Source organism: Neofelis nebulosa, chromosome 6 (assembly GCF_028018385.1).
Source record: "Neofelis nebulosa isolate mNeoNeb1 chromosome 6, mNeoNeb1.pri, whole genome shotgun sequence".
Lineage (NCBI taxonomy): Eukaryota > Metazoa > Chordata > Mammalia > Carnivora > Felidae > Neofelis > Neofelis nebulosa.
Window position 1 is genome coordinate 38,701,522 of NC_080787.1, and position 19,025 is coordinate 38,720,546.

Sequence of the window (19,025 nt, forward strand, 5' to 3'; positions counted from 1 at the left end):
CTGGTAATATTACCATTGTGGCCCACACGCCTTGTCATTTGTAAGAAGGAGTAGTCAGAAGTTCTTTCGGTTGTTTCCACGATGTTAAAAATTAAGCATTTAAAGTTAAAAAACGCAGAGGCTTAACAAACAGACCATGAGCCAAAAAAGACGACAACAAAACAACCACGGTAAACATCACACCTCTGCAAAGATCGCCACGGTCAATATTTTGGTTCCTTGTGTGGTCTTTTTTAGTAAGGGATATGTTACTCACCAGAGAACTGCACCTCATTACTCATGGCGGAAATGCACATTAAAACCGCAATAAGATAACACTGTACATCGACCAGAATGACTAACGTGAAAAAGACAATGCCAAGGGAGGGCAAGGATCGGGAACAACCGGAAGTCAAACCTGGCTGGCAGAAGTATGAAATATTTCAACTACTTTAGGAAACAGGCAATGCCTTCTAAAAATGGCTCCCCTCGTGCCCACCTCATGACTCGAGACTCCCCTTCCTGTTTGTTCTCACGAGAAATCAGTACGTATTTCCACCAGAAGGCACGTTCATGGCAGCGTTATTCTTGACAGACCCAAGCTGGGAACAACCCAGATGTCCACAACAAGAACGGATGTGTAAATTGTGGTATCTTTCTAGAGTGGAGTATTATGCAATGTTGAAAAGAACAAAGTACTTTATGTGCAAGTTTCTGATGATCTATTCATAGCTAACCACTCCAAGACTTAGTGGCTTAAAACGATGACCTTTATTTGCTCCTGATTCTGCAATTTAGCCAAAAACCACTTTTCAGATACGGGATAATTCTCTGCTGTATGGGACATGGCTTTGCTCTAGAACCCTAGGGGTCTGAGGTAGGGCTCTCCCACTGGGACTTTTCAGAGACTTCACACTGTCTACTTATCTGCCACGGATATTTCTAGTACCATGGGACACACAAGGTCGTATGTCCCAAGTGCTTGTCCTATAGCATGGACCTGTCACAGAGCCCTCTTTGGTTCTGGACTCCACTCGAACGTGGCAGCTCCCCATGCCATGCCATCTGGTAAATGGGCCAGAGCATTATTAGTATATGGCCTCCGAAGTCCACCTTGGCTCGCTAAAGCTATTTCTCTTTTGAGGGGGAGCATGTCCTCAGTACTTGTCTTTTCCTATAGAGGGAAAGTCCTGGCACGTCCCAGTTCATTTGACCACTTAAAACAGAACATGACAGGTCTCTGAATTCTTGTAAAGAACGTGAATATGCCCCATTTCTTATCCCCTTTCCTGAAACGGATCAGAGAGAATGCGCTGGCCATATTGTTAGCTTCTTACAGTCAGAGGCTGTGTAGACTATTCTAGCAAAGATACCGTATCTGATATGATGCCTGCAATTAGGGCAACGATGTGGATAACCATCAACTGCCATGCTTCGTTTGGTTATTATAGGAGCAGTATGGGGTGGATGGAATGGGGATATGATGGGAACCACCTTGCTTCCTGCAGGCCTTTGAAAGGAGCACCGATCTCTGCACTGCCACCTGGCAAGCAGCGTTGTTTCCGATTCACTGTCTTGACTAGGGGGATAACTTAAGAGACTTCCATTCAGTCCTTCTTTCCATTAATGGCTCTTATTCCATAGATGAGGAAACTAATCAGTGCACGTTCTGCCAACTGCTAAATGTACCCACGCCTGTCGCTGATTGAGGGCTTCCTTCTGGGGGGCAAGTTTGGGTTCCTCCTCTCATGGGTGAAACAACTTCCCATGATGCCGGAGGAAACCGGAAGGATGGGAACATTTGAAGTGAGAAGCTGCATCACCACCAGGAACCCACGTTTCAGGCGAACAGAGGTGTGGGACAGGGACGGGGGCGGGGGGGGGGGGCATCAACTTTGGCTTCCGTGACTTCCCTTCAGCCAGCCTAGTGCCCAGATAAACATGCTGGCAAAAGTCACTGCGGCTTTACCCTCTCCCACCAGCCCACAGAAATGTGAGCTCCGTGAGGGCAGGTCTTTGCCTGTTTCATTTGCTGCCATGTCTCAGCACCGAAGGAGTGCCCAGCACACAGTAGGTGCTCAATAAATATTCGTTGAATGAATGAATTATTCACTGTGGCTTGAATTTCCTTCCTGACCCCAGCGTTCATCTCTCACACCCAGTTCTCCGCCTACCCCACTCCCAGGTGGCTGCCCTCATCACTTGACAATCAGTCTGGCATTTGAACATGGCCATCTGCTAATTGGCAGGATATAGAAGTCGGAGATTCTCTAACTCAGTCTCCTTTTTTTTTTTTTTTTAAATTTATGTTTGAGAGAGAGAGAGACAGCATGAGCAGGGGAGGAGCAGAGAGAGAGAGAGAGAGAGAGAGAGACAGACGACAGACAGACAGAATCAGAAGCAGGCTTCAGGCTCCGAGCTGTCAGCACAGAGCCCAGCATGGGGCTGGAACTCAGGGGCAGTGAGATCACGACCTGAGCCAAAGTCGGACGCCCAACCGACTGAGCCACCCTGGCGTCCCAGTCTCCTTTTAAGTCACAAATATAACAACGGCCAGCATTGATGATCATCTGCCTGCCGTGGTTCTAAACGCTTTATGTGGTTTATAGCATTTAATCCTTGCAACAAACCATGAACGGGGTGCTATTATTACCTCTGTTTTACAGATGAGAAACTGAGGCAATAAGCCCTTAAGCCACTTGCCTGAGGCCACCCCTCTAGGAAGAGGTGGGGAGCCAGGATATTCATGCTGATGACCCAGGTCACATTGCCTGCTTGTTCCATAAACGAACAAGGGGAAGTGCCTCGCCCAGGGCACTACCATCATGAAGATGCCGAGGAGGCTTGCGGGCACCTGTCTCCCCCGGGTCCCGACTCTGTCTCTGAAGTAACTCAGGTTTCTCAGTCATACGCAAGGCGTGCTATGTAAATGCAAATTTGAACCAAGCTCCCTGGCCCTGGTTTCCCACCAGCCGGCCTGAGCTCCATCTAGAGACAGCTTGGAGCCAGCGGCTGCAGCCAGGTCTGGACACTGTACCTCAGGACAGAGAGTCTTTTGCCTCAGGGTTTCCTAAACTGTCAAGTGAATGCAAGCATCTCCGGGGAATCGAAAAAGAGTGAGTGTGAAACTTTCCCATTGATAAAACGGTCTCACTGTCTGGGATCCTTGTTCATTCATTCAGTTTCTGTAAAATTCAGTTTCTGAGCTCAGTATTTTTAAGTCCAGCGACACCATATTTTAAAATTAACTCCGCTGCTTCCAAAAAGGCCTGGATCTAACTTTTTTTTTTTTCTGAGCACTTGGCTCCGGCCTCCTGCCAGCTGGCTCACGGCAGATTCTCCCCTGGGGCTGCAGCAGAGGGCAGCCAGGCTGAGCTCTGACCACTCCGGCTCCATCGGGGAGGACTGGGACCACCCCTGCCTCCTCCGTGCCCCTTTAATTTCCATGGTTGGGAGGTGGGTCGTGGGGATGGGGGGCAAATGAACTGAGGATGCTTTGACATCCTGGGGGCTGGGTCTTAAAAATCAAACTTCACTCCGTTCCCAGGGAAGTGGAGAGAGCCCTCACTGCTGAAAAGTCTTGGATTTGTTACAGTTGCACTACCAGCAGCAAACGATGTTAGCCCTACTTTCAAAATACATCAGGGGCGCCTGGGTGTCTCAGTCTGTTAAGCGTCCAGCCCTTGGTTTCAGGTCAGGTCATGATCTCACGGTTTGTGAGTTTCAGCCGTGCATGGGGCTCCACACTGAGAGTGCAGAGCCTGCTTGGGATTCTCCCTGTCTCTCTCTCTGCCCCTCCCCCGCTTGCTCTCTCTCTCAAAATAAATAAATACACTTAAGAGAATATTTAAAAAAATACATCCAGGGGCGCCTGGGTGGCGCAGTCGGTTAAGCGGCCGACTTCAGCCAGGTCACGATCTCGCGGTCCGTGAGTTCGAGCCCCGCGTCGGGCTCTGGGCCGATGGCTCGGAGCCTGGATCCTGTTTCCGATTCTGTGTCTCCCTCTCTCTCTGCCCCTCCCCCGTTCATGCTCTGTCTCTCTCTGTCCCAAAAATAAATAAAAAACGTTGAAAAAAAAAAATTTAAAAAAAAAAAATACATCCAGAATCCTCTTGCCATCACCTCCACGGCTGCCCTCCTGGTCCAAATCGTTACTTCTTGTGTGAATTATCCTAACAGCCTCCTCACTGGTCTCCCTGCTTCTGCCCTTAAGTAGCACAGTCTATTATCCACAATGAAGGCAGCCAGAGGGATCATTTTAAAACCTCCAAATGGCTTCCACCTCACTTACGGTTAGAACCCAGGTCCTTACGTGGCCTACAGGTCCTCTTGTCTGTTCCTTCTGACCTCATCTTCTCCACTCTTCCCTCTATTACCTTCTCTCTATCACTGTTCCTCATGTACACAAAGCATGTTCCTGCCTCAGGGCCTTTGCACTCACCATTCCCTCTCCTGAACACTCTTTTTCCAGATCTTCTTTGTAAGCTCTATTCCAACATCACCTCTTCATCCAGGCTTCCCCCAGCCACCCCATCTAAAATATGCTTCCCACCATTCACTTTGCTTTACTTTTCTTTGTAAGCACTTATTACCTATGTTTTTTTTTTCCTTTCAGTTTTGTGTCCTCAGTCCCTAGGACAGTGTCTGGCACATATTAGGTGCTCAATAAATATTTTTGAATTAAAAAAATGAATGCCTTATTTAGTTCAATAAAGCTATAGAAACTCTCTGGGTACCAATTTCCTCAGCTGTAAAAATGGGGTAAAAAGCATGGTTCATTGTGAGACTATCAGTTTATTTAGAAATTACACTTATTAAATTTCAAAACTTTTTGTTTTGAAATAATTTCAGACACAGAAAAATTGCAAAAAGAGTAAAGTAATACTTTTCACCAACAGTTCCTAAATTTTAACGTTTTCCCACGTTTCCCACATCACTCTCTCTCTCTGAATATGTACAAATTATTTTTTTTCTTTTCTTTTCTTTTTTTAATGTTTATTTACTTATTTTGAGAGAGAGGGAGAGAGAGAATCTCAAGTAGGCTCCGTGTTATCAGTGCAGAGCCCAACACGGGGCTCGATTCCACCAACTATGAGATTGTGACCTGAGCCGAAATCAAGAGTAGGACACTTAACCAACTGAGCCACTCAGGCACCCCTTAAATTTATTTTTGAGTGGGCAACATATCAAGATGGTACAAAATAACCAGTGAAACATAAATTTCCCTCCTTCTCCATCCCAACACTTTTCTCCAGCCCAACTGCTGCCAGTTTCTTGTATATTCTATCAGAAATATTTGGCATATTTACAACCGTATAGGAATGCATGTGTATTTACAGGGCATACATTTCATCCACACATTTGTTCTTCATGCAAAGCGTACTAGACTCACCACTCTGCACCTTGCTGGTTTTATTCAACAATATATTTAGAAGGTCTTCACGCTGGCCCACCTATATCCTTTTCATTTTCTTCACAGCTGCCTAGAGGCCCTACAGGGACATATTTGAGCTCTAATCAGTTCCCTGTTGATGGAAATTTAGGTTGTTTCCAGTCCTTTGCTGCTATAGACAATGTGGTAGTGAAATCTTTCTATATCGTCATTGTGCGCATCACCTACAGGACAAATGACTAGAAGTGAAATTGCCGAGTAAAAAGCTCTTTCCTTTTTAATGTTGACAGATATCACCACATTGCTTCTCAGGAAAGCTGTGTCAGTTTATTCATTCAGTTCTTCCTTACAATGTGTGAAAATGTTTTCCTGCGTCCTTTATAACACAGCATGCTATCGATTAGAAAAAAAAAATTTTTTTAATATTTACTCATTTTTGAGGGAGACAGACAGAGGATGAGCAGGGGAGGGGCAGAGAGAGAGGGAGAAGAATCCGAAGCAGGCTCCACGCTCTGAGTACAAACTGACATGGGGCTCGAACCCATGAACTGAGATCATGACCTGCGGTGAAGTTGGACGCCCAACAGACTGAGCCACCCAGGCGCCCCTCAAATTTTTTTTTTTTTTTTGCTTTGCCAATTGGAGAACTTAAAATATTATGTTGCAGTTTTATTTTGTGCTTATTTTATTTTACTTTTTAATTTTTAAAAATGTTTACTTATTTTTGAGAGAGAGATAGGAAGTGCAGAGAGGGAGACACAAAATCCGAAGCAGGCTCCAGGCTCTGAGCTGTCAGCACAGAGCCTGACTAGGAGCTTAAACTCATGAACTGTGAGATCATGACCTGAGCCGAAGTCGGATGCTTAACCGACAGCCACACAGGAGCCCCTGTATTTCTTTTATTACAAGTGAAAATAAATATTTTTCACATGTTGAAAAGCCATTGGTATTTTTTTCCCCCATGAACTGTCTATTTATTGATGGTCCTGGTTTCTCTATTTATTGATGGTCCCAATTTCTCTATAGGAACTCATGATCTAAGAAGGAAATGAGCTTATTTTCTGTGACATGTGACTATTTCTTCACAGTCTGTTTGCTTTTTAACTTGTCAGTGGTTAATTTTTTTTTGCCATTCAGACGTTTATTTTTTATTCTAAAATTTCTATTTCATCATATGTGTCAATCTTTTATGGCTTCAAACACTTTGTGATAAACCTGGAATGGCCTTACCTGCTCCAGGATTATTTAAAAACCCAACCCATGATTTCTTACAGCATCTCTTGAAACATACACAAGAGTAGAGAGAATAGAATGAATCAGCGGTGCCCTTGCCAACTTCAACAGTAATCAGAACAGGGCCAGGGCCTTAGTTCATCTGTGCCCCACCCATCCTTCCACCCCTCCATTACTTTGAAACCTATCCCAAACATACAATTTTATGGGTTTTTAATGCTTGAACTTATACCATCTGGAACTATTTTATTTTATTCTTCTTAAAGGATTTATTTCTTTATTTTTAAATGTTTACTTATTTATTTTGAGAGAGAGAGCACGAGCAGGGGAGGGACAGAGAGAGGGAGAGACTGACAGTGCAAAGCCCAATGCGGGGCTCGAACTCACAAACGGTGAGATCATGACTTGAGTCCATATCAAGAGTCAGACGCTTAACTTAGCTACCCAGGCGCTCCTAGATTTTATTTAATTTTAAGCAATCTCTACACCCAACTTGGGGCTTGAACTGAACCCCAAGATCAGGAGTTGCATGCTCTACCGACTGAACAAGCCAGGTGTCCCCATCTGGAATTATCTTAGAGCCCTAACTTTGCTTTTTGCAGATAGCCAGTCCATTCTCTGAATGGTTTTTTGAGTAAACAATCTTTTTAAAAATCTTTAAAAAAAAATGTTTATTTATTTTTGAGAGAGAGTGTGTGAGTGGGGGAGGGACAGAGAGAGAGGGAGACACAGAATCAGAAACAGGCTCCAGGCTCCGAGCCATCATCCCAGAGCCTGACGCGGGGCTCGAACTCACGGACCGCGAGATCGTGACCTGGCTGAAGTCGGACGCTTAACCGACTGCGCCACCCAGGCGCCCCTTAAAAATCTTTTAAAAAAATGTTTATTTATTTTTGAGAGAGAGTGTGTGAGTGGGGGAGGGACAGAGAGAGAGACAGGGACAGAGGATCTGAAGCAGGCTCTGTGCCGACAGCAGTGAGCCCGATGTAGGGCTCAAACTCAGGAACTGTGAGATCACCACCTGAGCCAAAATCAGACGCTCAACTGGCTGAGCCGCCCCGGCACCCCTTGAATAAACTTTTATCCACTGATTTGAAATGCCGCTTGTAACATACATGAAATTCCCATATGCATTTGAGTCTATTCCCGTCTATTCTGTTCCATTGATCCATCCCTGTATATTCATGCTCCAGTACCACTCTTTTCTGATGGTTGTAGCTCTCCAACACATTTCGGTGCTAAGTTAGACTATTCTCTAAAAGATGATTTGAATGTAAGCCTCCCCCGGTATTTGCAGACACTGAGTCACGGTGTACAGGTACCCCGGGGCAGTCTGTATACCAGCTTTAGCCATAATGTGCCCCGTCAACACTCTAAGGCATAGCATCACCCTGGCAACCAGAGACTTGGGTCCGAGTCCTGGCTTTGCCACTGAGAGCTGGGTGACCCTGAGCAGCCCACCTCACCCTTCAGAGCCTCTGCTTAGAAAGACCTCCCCTCTAGTTCCAGCGGTCTACAGTTCTAAGCTTCTAGGGAGAGGGGCCTGGGGAGTATCAGGCCAGATTATGAAAGGACAGCCAGTACTCGCTTCTACAGGAAGTCCTGTAGATAACACAGGAGATTGGCTTGCTGGGGAACGGAAAGGACGATTAAGCAAGAGACAAGACTGTTAACAGTTCCAGAGCTCGTGGGCTCCTGGGGGGCAGCGGTTGCCTCGTCACCAGGTCCAGGAGGCCAGCACTGGGTGCCCGACTGGGAGCCTTTAAGAGGTGGGAGCCACTGGAGTTGCAATGCTTCTTTTCTTTTGGAGGGGTGGTGGGGGGGAGAGGGAGCAGTGGTCCCCATCTGGCTCCTATGACGAGGGTGCAGAGATCTGAGCCCTCTTTTCTCGAGAATTGGGAACTCTCTGCATGGTCTAATTAGGGCCCTTGAGCAGGGGACTGGGATAGATTGCCTACCTTAGATGGCTGTGTGACCTTGGGCAAGTTACCTGGCTTTTCAGAGCCTTGGTTTCTCTACAAGTCAGTGAGGGGAAGAGAGAGGGGGAGTAGACCAGAGCAAGGCGTTCAATGGTCTCTCAGACCCACCAACCTGGACATTTGGGTTCACTATTATTTTCAGTTATTGAAGTGGGGTGAAGGGCAGAACCAGTTCCTTGCCCCTTTGGTGAGAGAATGATGGAATTGGGGAAGGCTTAGGATAGCTGTCGCTTATCCCATTTCTCTTTTTACTTTTTTTTTTTTTTTAATGTTTCTTTATTTTTGAGAGAGAGACGGAGCATGAGCAGGGGAGGGGCAGAGAGAGAGGGAGACACAGACTCGGAAGCAGGCTCCAGGCTCTGAGCTATCAGCACAGAGCCCGATGCGGGGCTTGAACCCATGGACCCTGAGATCATGACCTGAGCCGAAGCCGGACACTTAACCAACTGAGCCACTCAGGTGCCTGCCCCCCGCCCCATTTTTCTTATGTGGTTCTCTGCTCCCTGACCCAAAGCTCGTGGTGCCTGCTCCCCTAACCCAGTCCCCCAGCGGGGAGAGCTGGTTCCTATAGATGCCTGGGAGCGAGATCCGTTTGCTCTCAAGTTTGGCTTTCACGTTTGTATGATTGCTTGGGCGAGGAATGTGGGGAAAGGGGGTACGGCTGAGGGTGTGTGTGCATGTTCCTGGTCATGAGGGGCTTCTGACTGACACGGGTGTGAGGTAGCGATAATGGCGGTGGGGATGTGACAGAGGATGGAGGGGTGTCCCCGCTGGCTGAGTCTGAGGGGTGTTGACCCGAGTGACTCCGAGTGGCCAGGGACCTTCATCCGCGCCAAAGACCTGTGAGGAATGTCCTGTGAGACCCGTGAAGGAGGGGTCAGCAGTGGCTGAGTGGGAGCCGGCTGAGGAGGGAGTGTGTGTGCATGTGACCCCACTATCTCTGAGGGGTCGTTCCTGGCCGCGAAGGGGGTGCGGACTGTTTTTAGGGTTGCTACAAGGCCATGAAGGGAGAGTTGGCCATCCGCGACTGATGGTGTTCGTACTTTGAGGCGGTGCTGGTGGTCGGGCACCTGCTGTGCTTCTATCCCGGGGCCTCCTGACAGGCAGGGGGTGGTGCCTCGGAAAGGCCCTCCAGGGAAAGGACTGAGTGCTGGGGCTGTGGCCGAGTGGCAGCCGGTGAGGTGTCCAGAAGGTGCTGCCTTCTTACCAAATGCCAGGGAACTGTTGGAAATGGGCTGCGCTGACGCAGTTCGACCAGGAACTCCCAGAAAGGGATGTCAAGAGCATCCCGTATCCTGGGATATGGCCACAGGGAATTTGCTTTAGGATTCTCATTTCCTTTACTTGCGGGAGCCTGACAGACTCAGTAATGTGGCACCCGTATTGTTATAAACTCTTCCCCCAGGGCTTTGGTTCTAGAAGCTTCCCCACTGAGAGTCTTATCTTGCTGCCTCCTGTGTGTTATCTCCATCAACGGAAGTCCACGTGCAGCTTGAGTTTCCAAGTCTCACACCTACAGGCAAAGCCTGCCCACTCGGCCCTGCTCCAAAGCCCTTGTCTCACGCATGTGCATCAGGCATCCGTGGTCCCCAGGGGGCCCTTCGGCCCACCAAGGAGGGGCCTTTCTAGGAAGTGGCCTTGGGCGAAGCCCATCCCACACAAACCAGCACAGTAGATCCTGTGCTAGTTCCACTACTGGCGTCATGGCTTGGGCAGGTCTCTTGCTTCTCAGAGCGCCCCTCCCTCGGTTTCCTCACATGTCAAGTGGGAATAAATTGTATCTGTACAGTACTCGGCTTTTATGAGGCTCAAATGGAATTCTGCCCCCATCTGCATCATCACCACTATTGTCAATGCCGCCTTCACCCAGCAGTCACTGTGTGCTGGGCACAGCTGTGAGTGCTTTATTGTGGGCTATGTAGTCAACAAGTATTTGCTGAGTGCCAACTATATGCAAGACACTGTTTGAGGCCCTGGGTAATTAGGTTACAGCAGTAAGCAAAAGAGCATACTTTCAACTCATGGGAGGCTTACATTTCAGTAAGAGGAGATGGAGAATTTACAGAGTAAGTGAATAAAAGACTATTCTGAGAAGGTGACAAGTGCTAAGAGAAAAAAAAGCCAGAAAGGGAGGGGGGCTGTGCCAGGGAATGGGAGGTGGTGTTTCAACTTGCATTATCATATCTAATCCTCACGGCAACCCTGTGGGGTAGAGAGCAGTCCCTTGTTCCAATAAGGAAACAGACACGGCGGGGGGGGGGGGGGGGTGGAAAAAAGAAGGAAACAGACATGGGAATGTTAAGCGATTTGCCCTAGGTCACACTGCTAGCAAGCGGCAGGACTGGGAGACGCAGAGGTCTTTCTGACTCCAAAGCACTGTGACTGGAAGTCACTTCCTCTCTTGGGCCTCCTTTTCCATGTCTATGATTCAAGAGGGTGGGATGGACTGCCAGGAGGAGGGGCACCTCTTCCTAATTCACCGAATGGAACACTGCATCGTGGCAAGACTGCTACCTTGCGCTGGCATTCAGTCGGTGCTCAGTAAATGCTTGTCACTCAAGCGCATGCTAGATCTTGGGAAGGGTCTGGGCAGAAAGAAGTCTTCTTGGCAGAGAAGACTGCTAACTGTCCTGTGGGGTGGGGAGCCCTGACTTGTAGCATTTGCTGGTTCACATGGCTTAAGTACTCCCCCGGTGGCTGAGCCCAAGCCACTGTGCTAGAAAGAGACGTGCACAATTGGCTTTTGCAAGGGCCTCAGATCTGACTCCGCGATTTTCATCTATGATCTTAAAACTGCATCTGAAACAGATTTGCAAGGCCCCGAGAGAGGCAAAGATAGTAAGCTGGAGAGAAACAGATGGAGACACAAAACACACAGGAAGAAAGAGAAAGACTGGGGTGGGTGGGTGGAGAGAGATTGAGGGACAGACTCTACTTCCTTTAAAGTCTGGGGGGCTCCACAGCCTGGGGAATTGCTTCATTCAAGTCCTGTGCAACCCGTGCGAGGGAACACGCCCAAAGGGAGGCTGGACCAGTGGCTCCGGACCCCTGGAATAAGCCCCCCATCCCTGAGACAGAGTCCCCTGACCCCTCCACTCAGCCTGTCTGTGACCTTTTACCCCAGCAGAGAAAGCCCAGAGGGGCCTTCTTGTTCCTGCTGTTCAGTTCCTCTGCACATGCTGTTCACGGCTTCTAAATCCCACCTGCCTCCTTTAGAACTTGGCCCAAGTCCCATGCCCGGCAGAGGTAGCGTGCCTCTGCACATCAAGCTCCTCCCACCCCATACAGTTTCATGTGCCCCAGACTTATGCCCTGCCCAGAGCAGGCTCAGACTACACCCCTTTCAGACTCCAGCCTCCCTCTCTTCTGTCCTTGGGGTTTCACCTAGACAAAATCCTCATCAACTGACTGACCTCAGACCTTCAGCGACAGTGGGGAGGTCCCCAATTAATGAATTGGACAACGCTTTTATTTTTTTTATGTTTATTTTTGACAGGGAGAGAGAGAGCACATGAGCGAGCAGGGGAGGGGCAGACAGAGAGGGAGACACAGAATCTGAAGCAGGCTCCAGGCTCTGAGCTGTCAGCACAGAGCCTGACGCGGGGCTCGAACTCACGGACTGTGAGATTATGACCTGAGCTGAAGTCGGACGCTTAACCGACTGAGCCACCCAGGCACCCCTCTTTCTTTTTAAAAGTAGGCTTCATGCCTAGCAAGGAACCCAATGTGGGGCTTGAACCCATGACTCTGAGACTAAGACCTAAGCTGAGATCAAGAGTCGGACTTCCAACCGACTGAGCCACCCAGGTGCCTCAGAGAAGACTTTCCAGGAGCAAACATCTGAAAGAGATGAGGCCACATAGATAGCTTGGGGGAAGAACATTCCAGGCAGAAGGAACAGAAAGGGCAAAGGCTTCATGCTGGAGGCCACGAGGTTGGGGATGGGGCATGAAGTTGGGGAGGCCAGCTGGGGTCCAATCAGCTTCATCAGCCATGGTGTCTTTTCTCCAGGAGCCACCAGAGGGTTTTCAGCAGAGTGACTGTGTTCGGCAGCCCGGTACTCCCTCACCATTCTTCTGTCCCCAGGCCGAAGCAGTATGGAGAGTGAACAGAGAGTTTCCCGAAAAGGCCGCAAGCTGGGCTCCAGCCGCCGCCGGCAGATGAGAGAAGCAGCCGATAGCCTGGATGCTGCTGCGGCCTCAGAGCCAGAGTCCTGGTCCTCCCAGGTGGCTGCCGAATTGCAAGCCTTCTTCCAGGACTGTGGTGCCAAGGAGAGGGGCTTTGTCACCCGCGAGGACCTGGCGGTGAGTCCGAGTCCCTAGCTCATCCCCTGAATCCCCTTTCTTTCTTTCCTTTTAAAGAATGTTTATTTATTTCTGAGGGGGGGGGTGGTGGAGAGGATCCAAAGCGGGCTCCTCACTGACAGCACAGAGCCCGATGCAGGGCTTGAACCCATGAACCGCAATATCATGACCCAAGCCGAAGTCAGACGCTTAACTGACTAAGCCACCCAGGTGCCCCCTGAATCCCTTTTCTGTAGCCGTCTGAGACTTTCCATCCCAGGAAGACAGGGCATGCCTGTTCTTTGTCCTCTCTCTCATCCAAAATTTGCTTTCAGAGAGGAACTCTTGTGCACTGTTGGTGGGAATGTCAATTGGTGCAGCCACTGTGGCAAACAGGATGGGGGTGCCTCAAGTATTTTGAAATAGAAAAACCCCTACAATCCAATAATTCAACCACTGGGTATTTGCCCAAAGAAAACAGAAGCACCAGTTCAGAAAGATATATGTACCCCTGTGTTCATTGCTGCATTATTAGCCAAGATATAGAAACAACCTAAGTGTCCATTGACAGATGAATGGGTAAGGAAGGTGTGGCATATACATATAAAGAATATTACTCAGTCATACAAAATGATCTTCTCATTTGTGACCACATGGATGGACCTAGAAGTTTTTGTAGTAAGTGAAATAAGTCAGAGAAGGACAAATAGTCTATGATTTCACTTATATGTAGAATTAAAATCAAAAGAAATGAACAAACAACCAAAAAGCAGAAATAGCCTCATAAATAGAACAAACTGGTTGCCAGAGGGGAGGTGAGTAGAAGACCGGCGAGGGGCACCTGGGTGGCTCAGTTGGTTAAGTGTCCGACTTCGGCTCAGGTCATGATCTCACGGTTTGTGGGTTCCAGACCTGTGTCGGGCTCTGTGCTGACAGCTCGGAGCCTGGAGCCTGCTTCGGATTCTGTGCCTCCCTCTCTCTCTGCCACTCCCCAGCTGGCACTGTCTGTCTCTCTGTCTCCCAAAAATAAACAAACATTGAAAAAAAAAAGGACAGACGGATGGGAAGTGGGGAACAGAGGCTTCCAGTTATGGAGGCCATGGGGATGAAAGGTAAGGCATTGGGAATACAGTTAAGAGTATCATAGGCACGTCTGGGTGGCTCAGTTGGTTGAGCGTCCAACTCTTGCTTTCAGCTCAGGTTCTGATGATCTCCCAGTTTGTGGGTTCGAGCCCTACATCGGGCTCTGCACTGACAGTGCAGACCCTGCTTGGGATTCTCTCTCTCCTTCTCTTTCTCTGCCTCTCCCCAGCTCATGCCCTCTCTCTCGCTCTCTCTCTCTCTGTCTCAAAAAAAAAAAAAAGGTATTGTAATAGTGTTGAATGGTGGTGTCTACACTGCTGGTGAGCACAATATACATGTGGACTTGTCAAATCACTATGTTGTGTACCTGAAAGTAATATAACATTGTGTGTCAACGATGCTTCCATTAAAAATTAATTAATTAATTAATTAAAATATAAAGACCAGTGGGCAAAAAGCACAATGTATATATCAGGTATTTATGTTTGTATGCAAAGAAATGTTCTCCATTTTGTTGGTTTTACTTGAGCTGGTTGCCTGCAAAACACATTTGTTACACGATAACATTAATGTTTTTGTGTCTGGCACAAATTATTACCTTTTTTTTTTTTTTTAGATTCGAGTTAGTTAACATACAGTGTAGTATTGGTTTCAGGAGTAGAATTTAGCGATTCATCACTTACACAACACCCAGTGCTCATTCCAACAAGTGCCGTCCTTAAGGCCCATCACCCATATAGCCCATTCCCCCACCCAAAACCCCTCCAGCAACCCTCAGTTCCTTCTCTGTATTTAAGAGAATCTCTCTCTCTCATTTTTTTTTTAAACATTTTTTTTAAATGTTTATTTATTTTTGAGACAGAGAGAGACAGAGCATGAATGGGGGAGGGTCAGAGAGAGAGGGAGACACAGAATCTGAAACAGGCTCCAGGCTCTAAGCTGTCAGCACAGAGCCCGACGCGGGGCTCGAACTCACAGACCGGAGATCGTGACCTGAGCTGAAGTCGGCCGCTTAACCGACTGAGCCACCCAGGCGCCCCTCTCTCTCATTTTTTAATGTTAATTTATTTTTGAGAGAGAGAGAGAGAGAGAGAGAGAGACAGAGTGTGAGCAGGGGAGGGGTAGAGAGAGAGGGAGACACAGAATCCAAAGCAGGCTCCAGGCTCTGAACTGTCAGCACAGAGCCCGACGTGGGGCTCGAACTCATGGACTGCAAGATCATGACCCTAGCCGAAGTTGGACGCCTAACCGACTGAGCCACCCAGGCGCCCCTGTATTTAAGAGTCTTTTATGGTTTGCCTCCCAAAATGTTCTCTGGGTTCATTGACAAATACACATGTTTTCTGAGGCAAGTAAATAAATAAATAAAAATTGCTTTCAGAAAAAGTGAGGAATTTGTTTATACTAATGTGTAACTAAATGACTGACAAGACGTTATGTGTGCCACTCTTCCAGAAACATTTGCATTTTAACAAAGGAAAGGACTTCAAGCCAAAGAAGGAACTTGGAAGTGATAGAATTTCGGGCCCATTGAGCAGGGAAGTTTATCCTGGGGAGCAGTCAGAGTCCTGGAAGTCAAACCATATCGATGACCGTAAACATCAATGAAACATAAGATCGGCCATGGTTGTATGTTCGAATAACTAGTCTGAGGCTCTGGCCTAGACCAACATTGGCCAATTCTTCTTTGGTTTTTCCTCATTCTCTGCAAAGGGGCCCATGTGGGTTGCTGGAGTCACACTGGTTCTGCCCGTCTCCTCCGGACACTGTTCCATGCTCCAGACTCTGTCCTTCCCCCATCAAAACTGACCTTTCTTGTGTTCTAGCCTCAGGGCCACAAGGTACAAATGGCTGACGTTAAAATATAATTTTCAGGGGAGCCTGGCTGGCTCAGCGGTAGAGCATGTGATTCTTGATCTTGAGGGTTGTAAGTTCAAGCCCCACGTTGGGTGCAGAGATGACTTATTAATTAATTAATTAATTAATAAGACTTTTTCAGGGGAGCCTCTGCCAACTCCCTAGAATAATTCAGTTAAAAAATATATATATATAATTTATACATAAATTATATATATACACGTATATATATAATTTATACATAAATTATATATATACACGTATATATATAATTTATACATAAATTATATATATTTTAAGATATATATATTATATGTATATGTATATATTATATATATATGTATATATATTATACATTATAATATATATAATATAATATATATAATATAATATATATTATATATACATATATATATAATTTATACATAAATTATATATATATACATATATACATATATACATAATACATATTTATACATAAATTATATATATACGTATATATAATTTTCAAAAAGATAAAAAATAGACTTTCAAGTAAATATAAAATCAACACTTATCAAAGTTCTTATCTAATGAATTATTATTGTTGATTAATGAAGGAGCCAGGAAGATGTTACGACTGGCTCAAAAAGTATGTAAGAAGCTAGGATACAGTATTTAAAGGCAATCTGACAGGACAGTGTTAGGATAAGATTGCTGAGTTCAATTTTTAACATGGCTGATGTCCCACAGGCCGTAAATCTTTGGGGTTATCTGTTCTACTAGACAAAAATTATTTTCATCTCTCCTGGGCAAAACTCCACAAGTTAACAAGTAACTTCAGCACGTCTGGGACTTTTAATTAAAGATAAACAATGAGATGGACTGAGTGCATTCCTCTAGTCTAGACAATGCTTGAAGCGACATGCTCTCCACCTTTCGGCCCTGTTTCCAAGTTTCCAAGTATTCAGGTGATTTTCTGTGATGATAAATAATTTCCCAAGCTTATTCTCGATATAAAAAAGCCAATTCTCATTAGGTTTCCGTAAGTGAAACACGTGCATCCTTGAGTTTGCTCTGCAAATCCAGACTTCGAAGGCATTAAGCCATTTTAGCTTCTGTCTAAACATTTTCATGCAGAACCTTAAATTTAAAACCTCTGTTATTTGCTCTTCTATGTAGAGTGAATGTTTGTCCCGGTTTGCCTGGGACTGGAGGGGTACCCGGGATGAGAGACTTCCAGTGTTAACACTGGGAAAGTCTGGGGCAGACTGGGTCAAGCTGGCCACTCTATTGTCTATCCTCAGGTCAGGAAACTAAACCCAAGACTCTCTCTCCACCACCTTTTACCTGCAGCCCCTATAAATGCAAAGGGTTTCCTTTCTCCTTGGGGTTCCCAATTTTACTAAGGTCCCTCTCCTGCCCGAAAGTGGTTTTCTTTATCAACTGGCTCCAGGCCAGGTTTCTGGAAGGGTGTTGCAGACATTGGTTCCATGGCTGTTCTTTACAATGGACTCGTCATGTCTGATTATATGAGAATCATTCTCCTACATGACTCATCAGTTACACAATTGATTCATCCAGCTATATCCCAACAGAAAGGAGGACAGATTCTTATTGAACCCGTGTAAATAACTATGTTAACATGGAAAGTAAGGAGGTTCAGTAAAATTGTTGGTTTCTGATACAGGAGGGGGTCAGTGAGATTCAGACAGCATTTAAAATGTTTAACTTCAGGGGAGCCTGGGTGGCTCAGTCAGTTAAGCATGCAACTTTGGCTCAGGTCATGGTCTCATGGTCCGTGAGTTCCAGCCCCACGTTGGGCTCTGTGCTGTCAGCTTAAAGCCTGGAGCCTGCTTTGGATTCTGTGTGTATGTCTCTCTCTCTGCCCCTCCCCTGCTTACACTCCGTTTCTCTCTGTCTCAAAAATAAACAAACATTAAAATGTCTAACCTCAGTTGAACAATTCACTTCGTTCTATGTAATTAATTCTTGTCCTGCTGGATCTTGGGTGAGCTGGCTGCTTCTGGACTCAAGTGTCCTAGAAATTGTCAGTCCACCAGTTCAGTCTGAGGGTTGGCCAATGTCAGCTCAGAATCCTTGTACCCAAGTGAAACAACAGAAACAGAGGTATCAGGAGCATAGAACCTGGTGCAGTTCTTTCCCACAAGTCTTTGGGTCAGTCCTTTGTGGCCTGCAGATTTTACCGGAGACTCCAGGACAAAATAGGAAAGCAGAAACTTATTTGGTAACGAGACTGAAAAGCTGTAATTATTTATGACAGTAACTAATATTATCAGAGTAGAAGAGAGTAAAGTTCTTTGCTGGGATACTGCACATAATGATTTCATAAGGGTTTGATCGGTGCTCCCCCTGAAAATAAGCACTTGCAAAGGCATTGAGAAATCTCCAGGGCCTTCCCATAAAGCATGAAGTTTCTGAAATAGTGTATTAATGACATTTTACCTACATAAAGCTTGAACATCTCTTCTAATTTGGTAGTTCTTCTGATGATGCTCTTTTTTAAACCCAAACCATAAATAAATAAATAAATAAATAGATAGATAGATAGCTAAATAAATAAATAAATAAATAAATAAATAAATATTGCTTTTAAATTTAACCTTCACCCTCCTAACCCAAGCCATATTTGATGTCAGATTTTGTTATAGTTTATACCCTCAGTTTTGATTTTCATCTACATGCAACAAATATTGCAAGATTTCTTTTTTTTTTAATTTTTAAAAATATTTATTTATTTTTGAGAGAGAGAGAGAGAGACAGACAGAACGCAAGGGGAAGAGGCAGACAGAGAGGGAGACACAGACTCCGAAGCAGGCTTCAGGGTCTGAGCTGTCAGCACAGAGCCCGATGTGGGGCTCGAACCCATGAACTGTGAGATCATGACCCAAGTCAAAGTTGGACGTTTAACTGACTGAGCCACCTAGGCGCCCTGAAACTCTGCCCCAATTAAACCCTAATTCCCATTCTCCTTTCTCCCCATCCTCTAGAAGTCCCCATTCTACTTTCTGTCTCCATGAATTGGACCACTCTGGGTCCCTTGTATAACTGGAAAAATACAATATTTGTCTTTTTGTGACTGGCTTCTTTCACTTAGCATGATGTCTTTAATGTTCATTCATGTTATATATAGCATGTGTCACAATTTCCTTCCTTTTTAAGGCTGAGTAATATTCCACTGTATGTACAGACCACATTTTGTCTTTCTGTTCATCCCCC

At 46.2% G+C, this 19,025-nt stretch overlaps 1 protein-coding gene across 1 annotated transcript in view; it reads left to right on the forward strand.

The window, feature by feature from the left end:
* The first annotated feature begins 8,280 nt into the window (after window positions 1-8,280).
* RAB44 (RAB44, member RAS oncogene family) overlaps window positions 8,281-19,025 on the forward strand; it is a 34,051-nt gene continuing 23,306 nt past the window's right edge. The window contains exons 1-2 of the mRNA XM_058733741.1: window positions 8,281-8,373; window positions 12,670-12,887. Of these exons, the coding sequence (XP_058589724.1) occupies window positions 12,681-12,887 (207 nt within the window). The 5' untranslated portion in view covers window positions 8,281-8,373; window positions 12,670-12,680. The remainder of the gene's footprint in view (window positions 8,374-12,669; window positions 12,888-19,025) is intronic.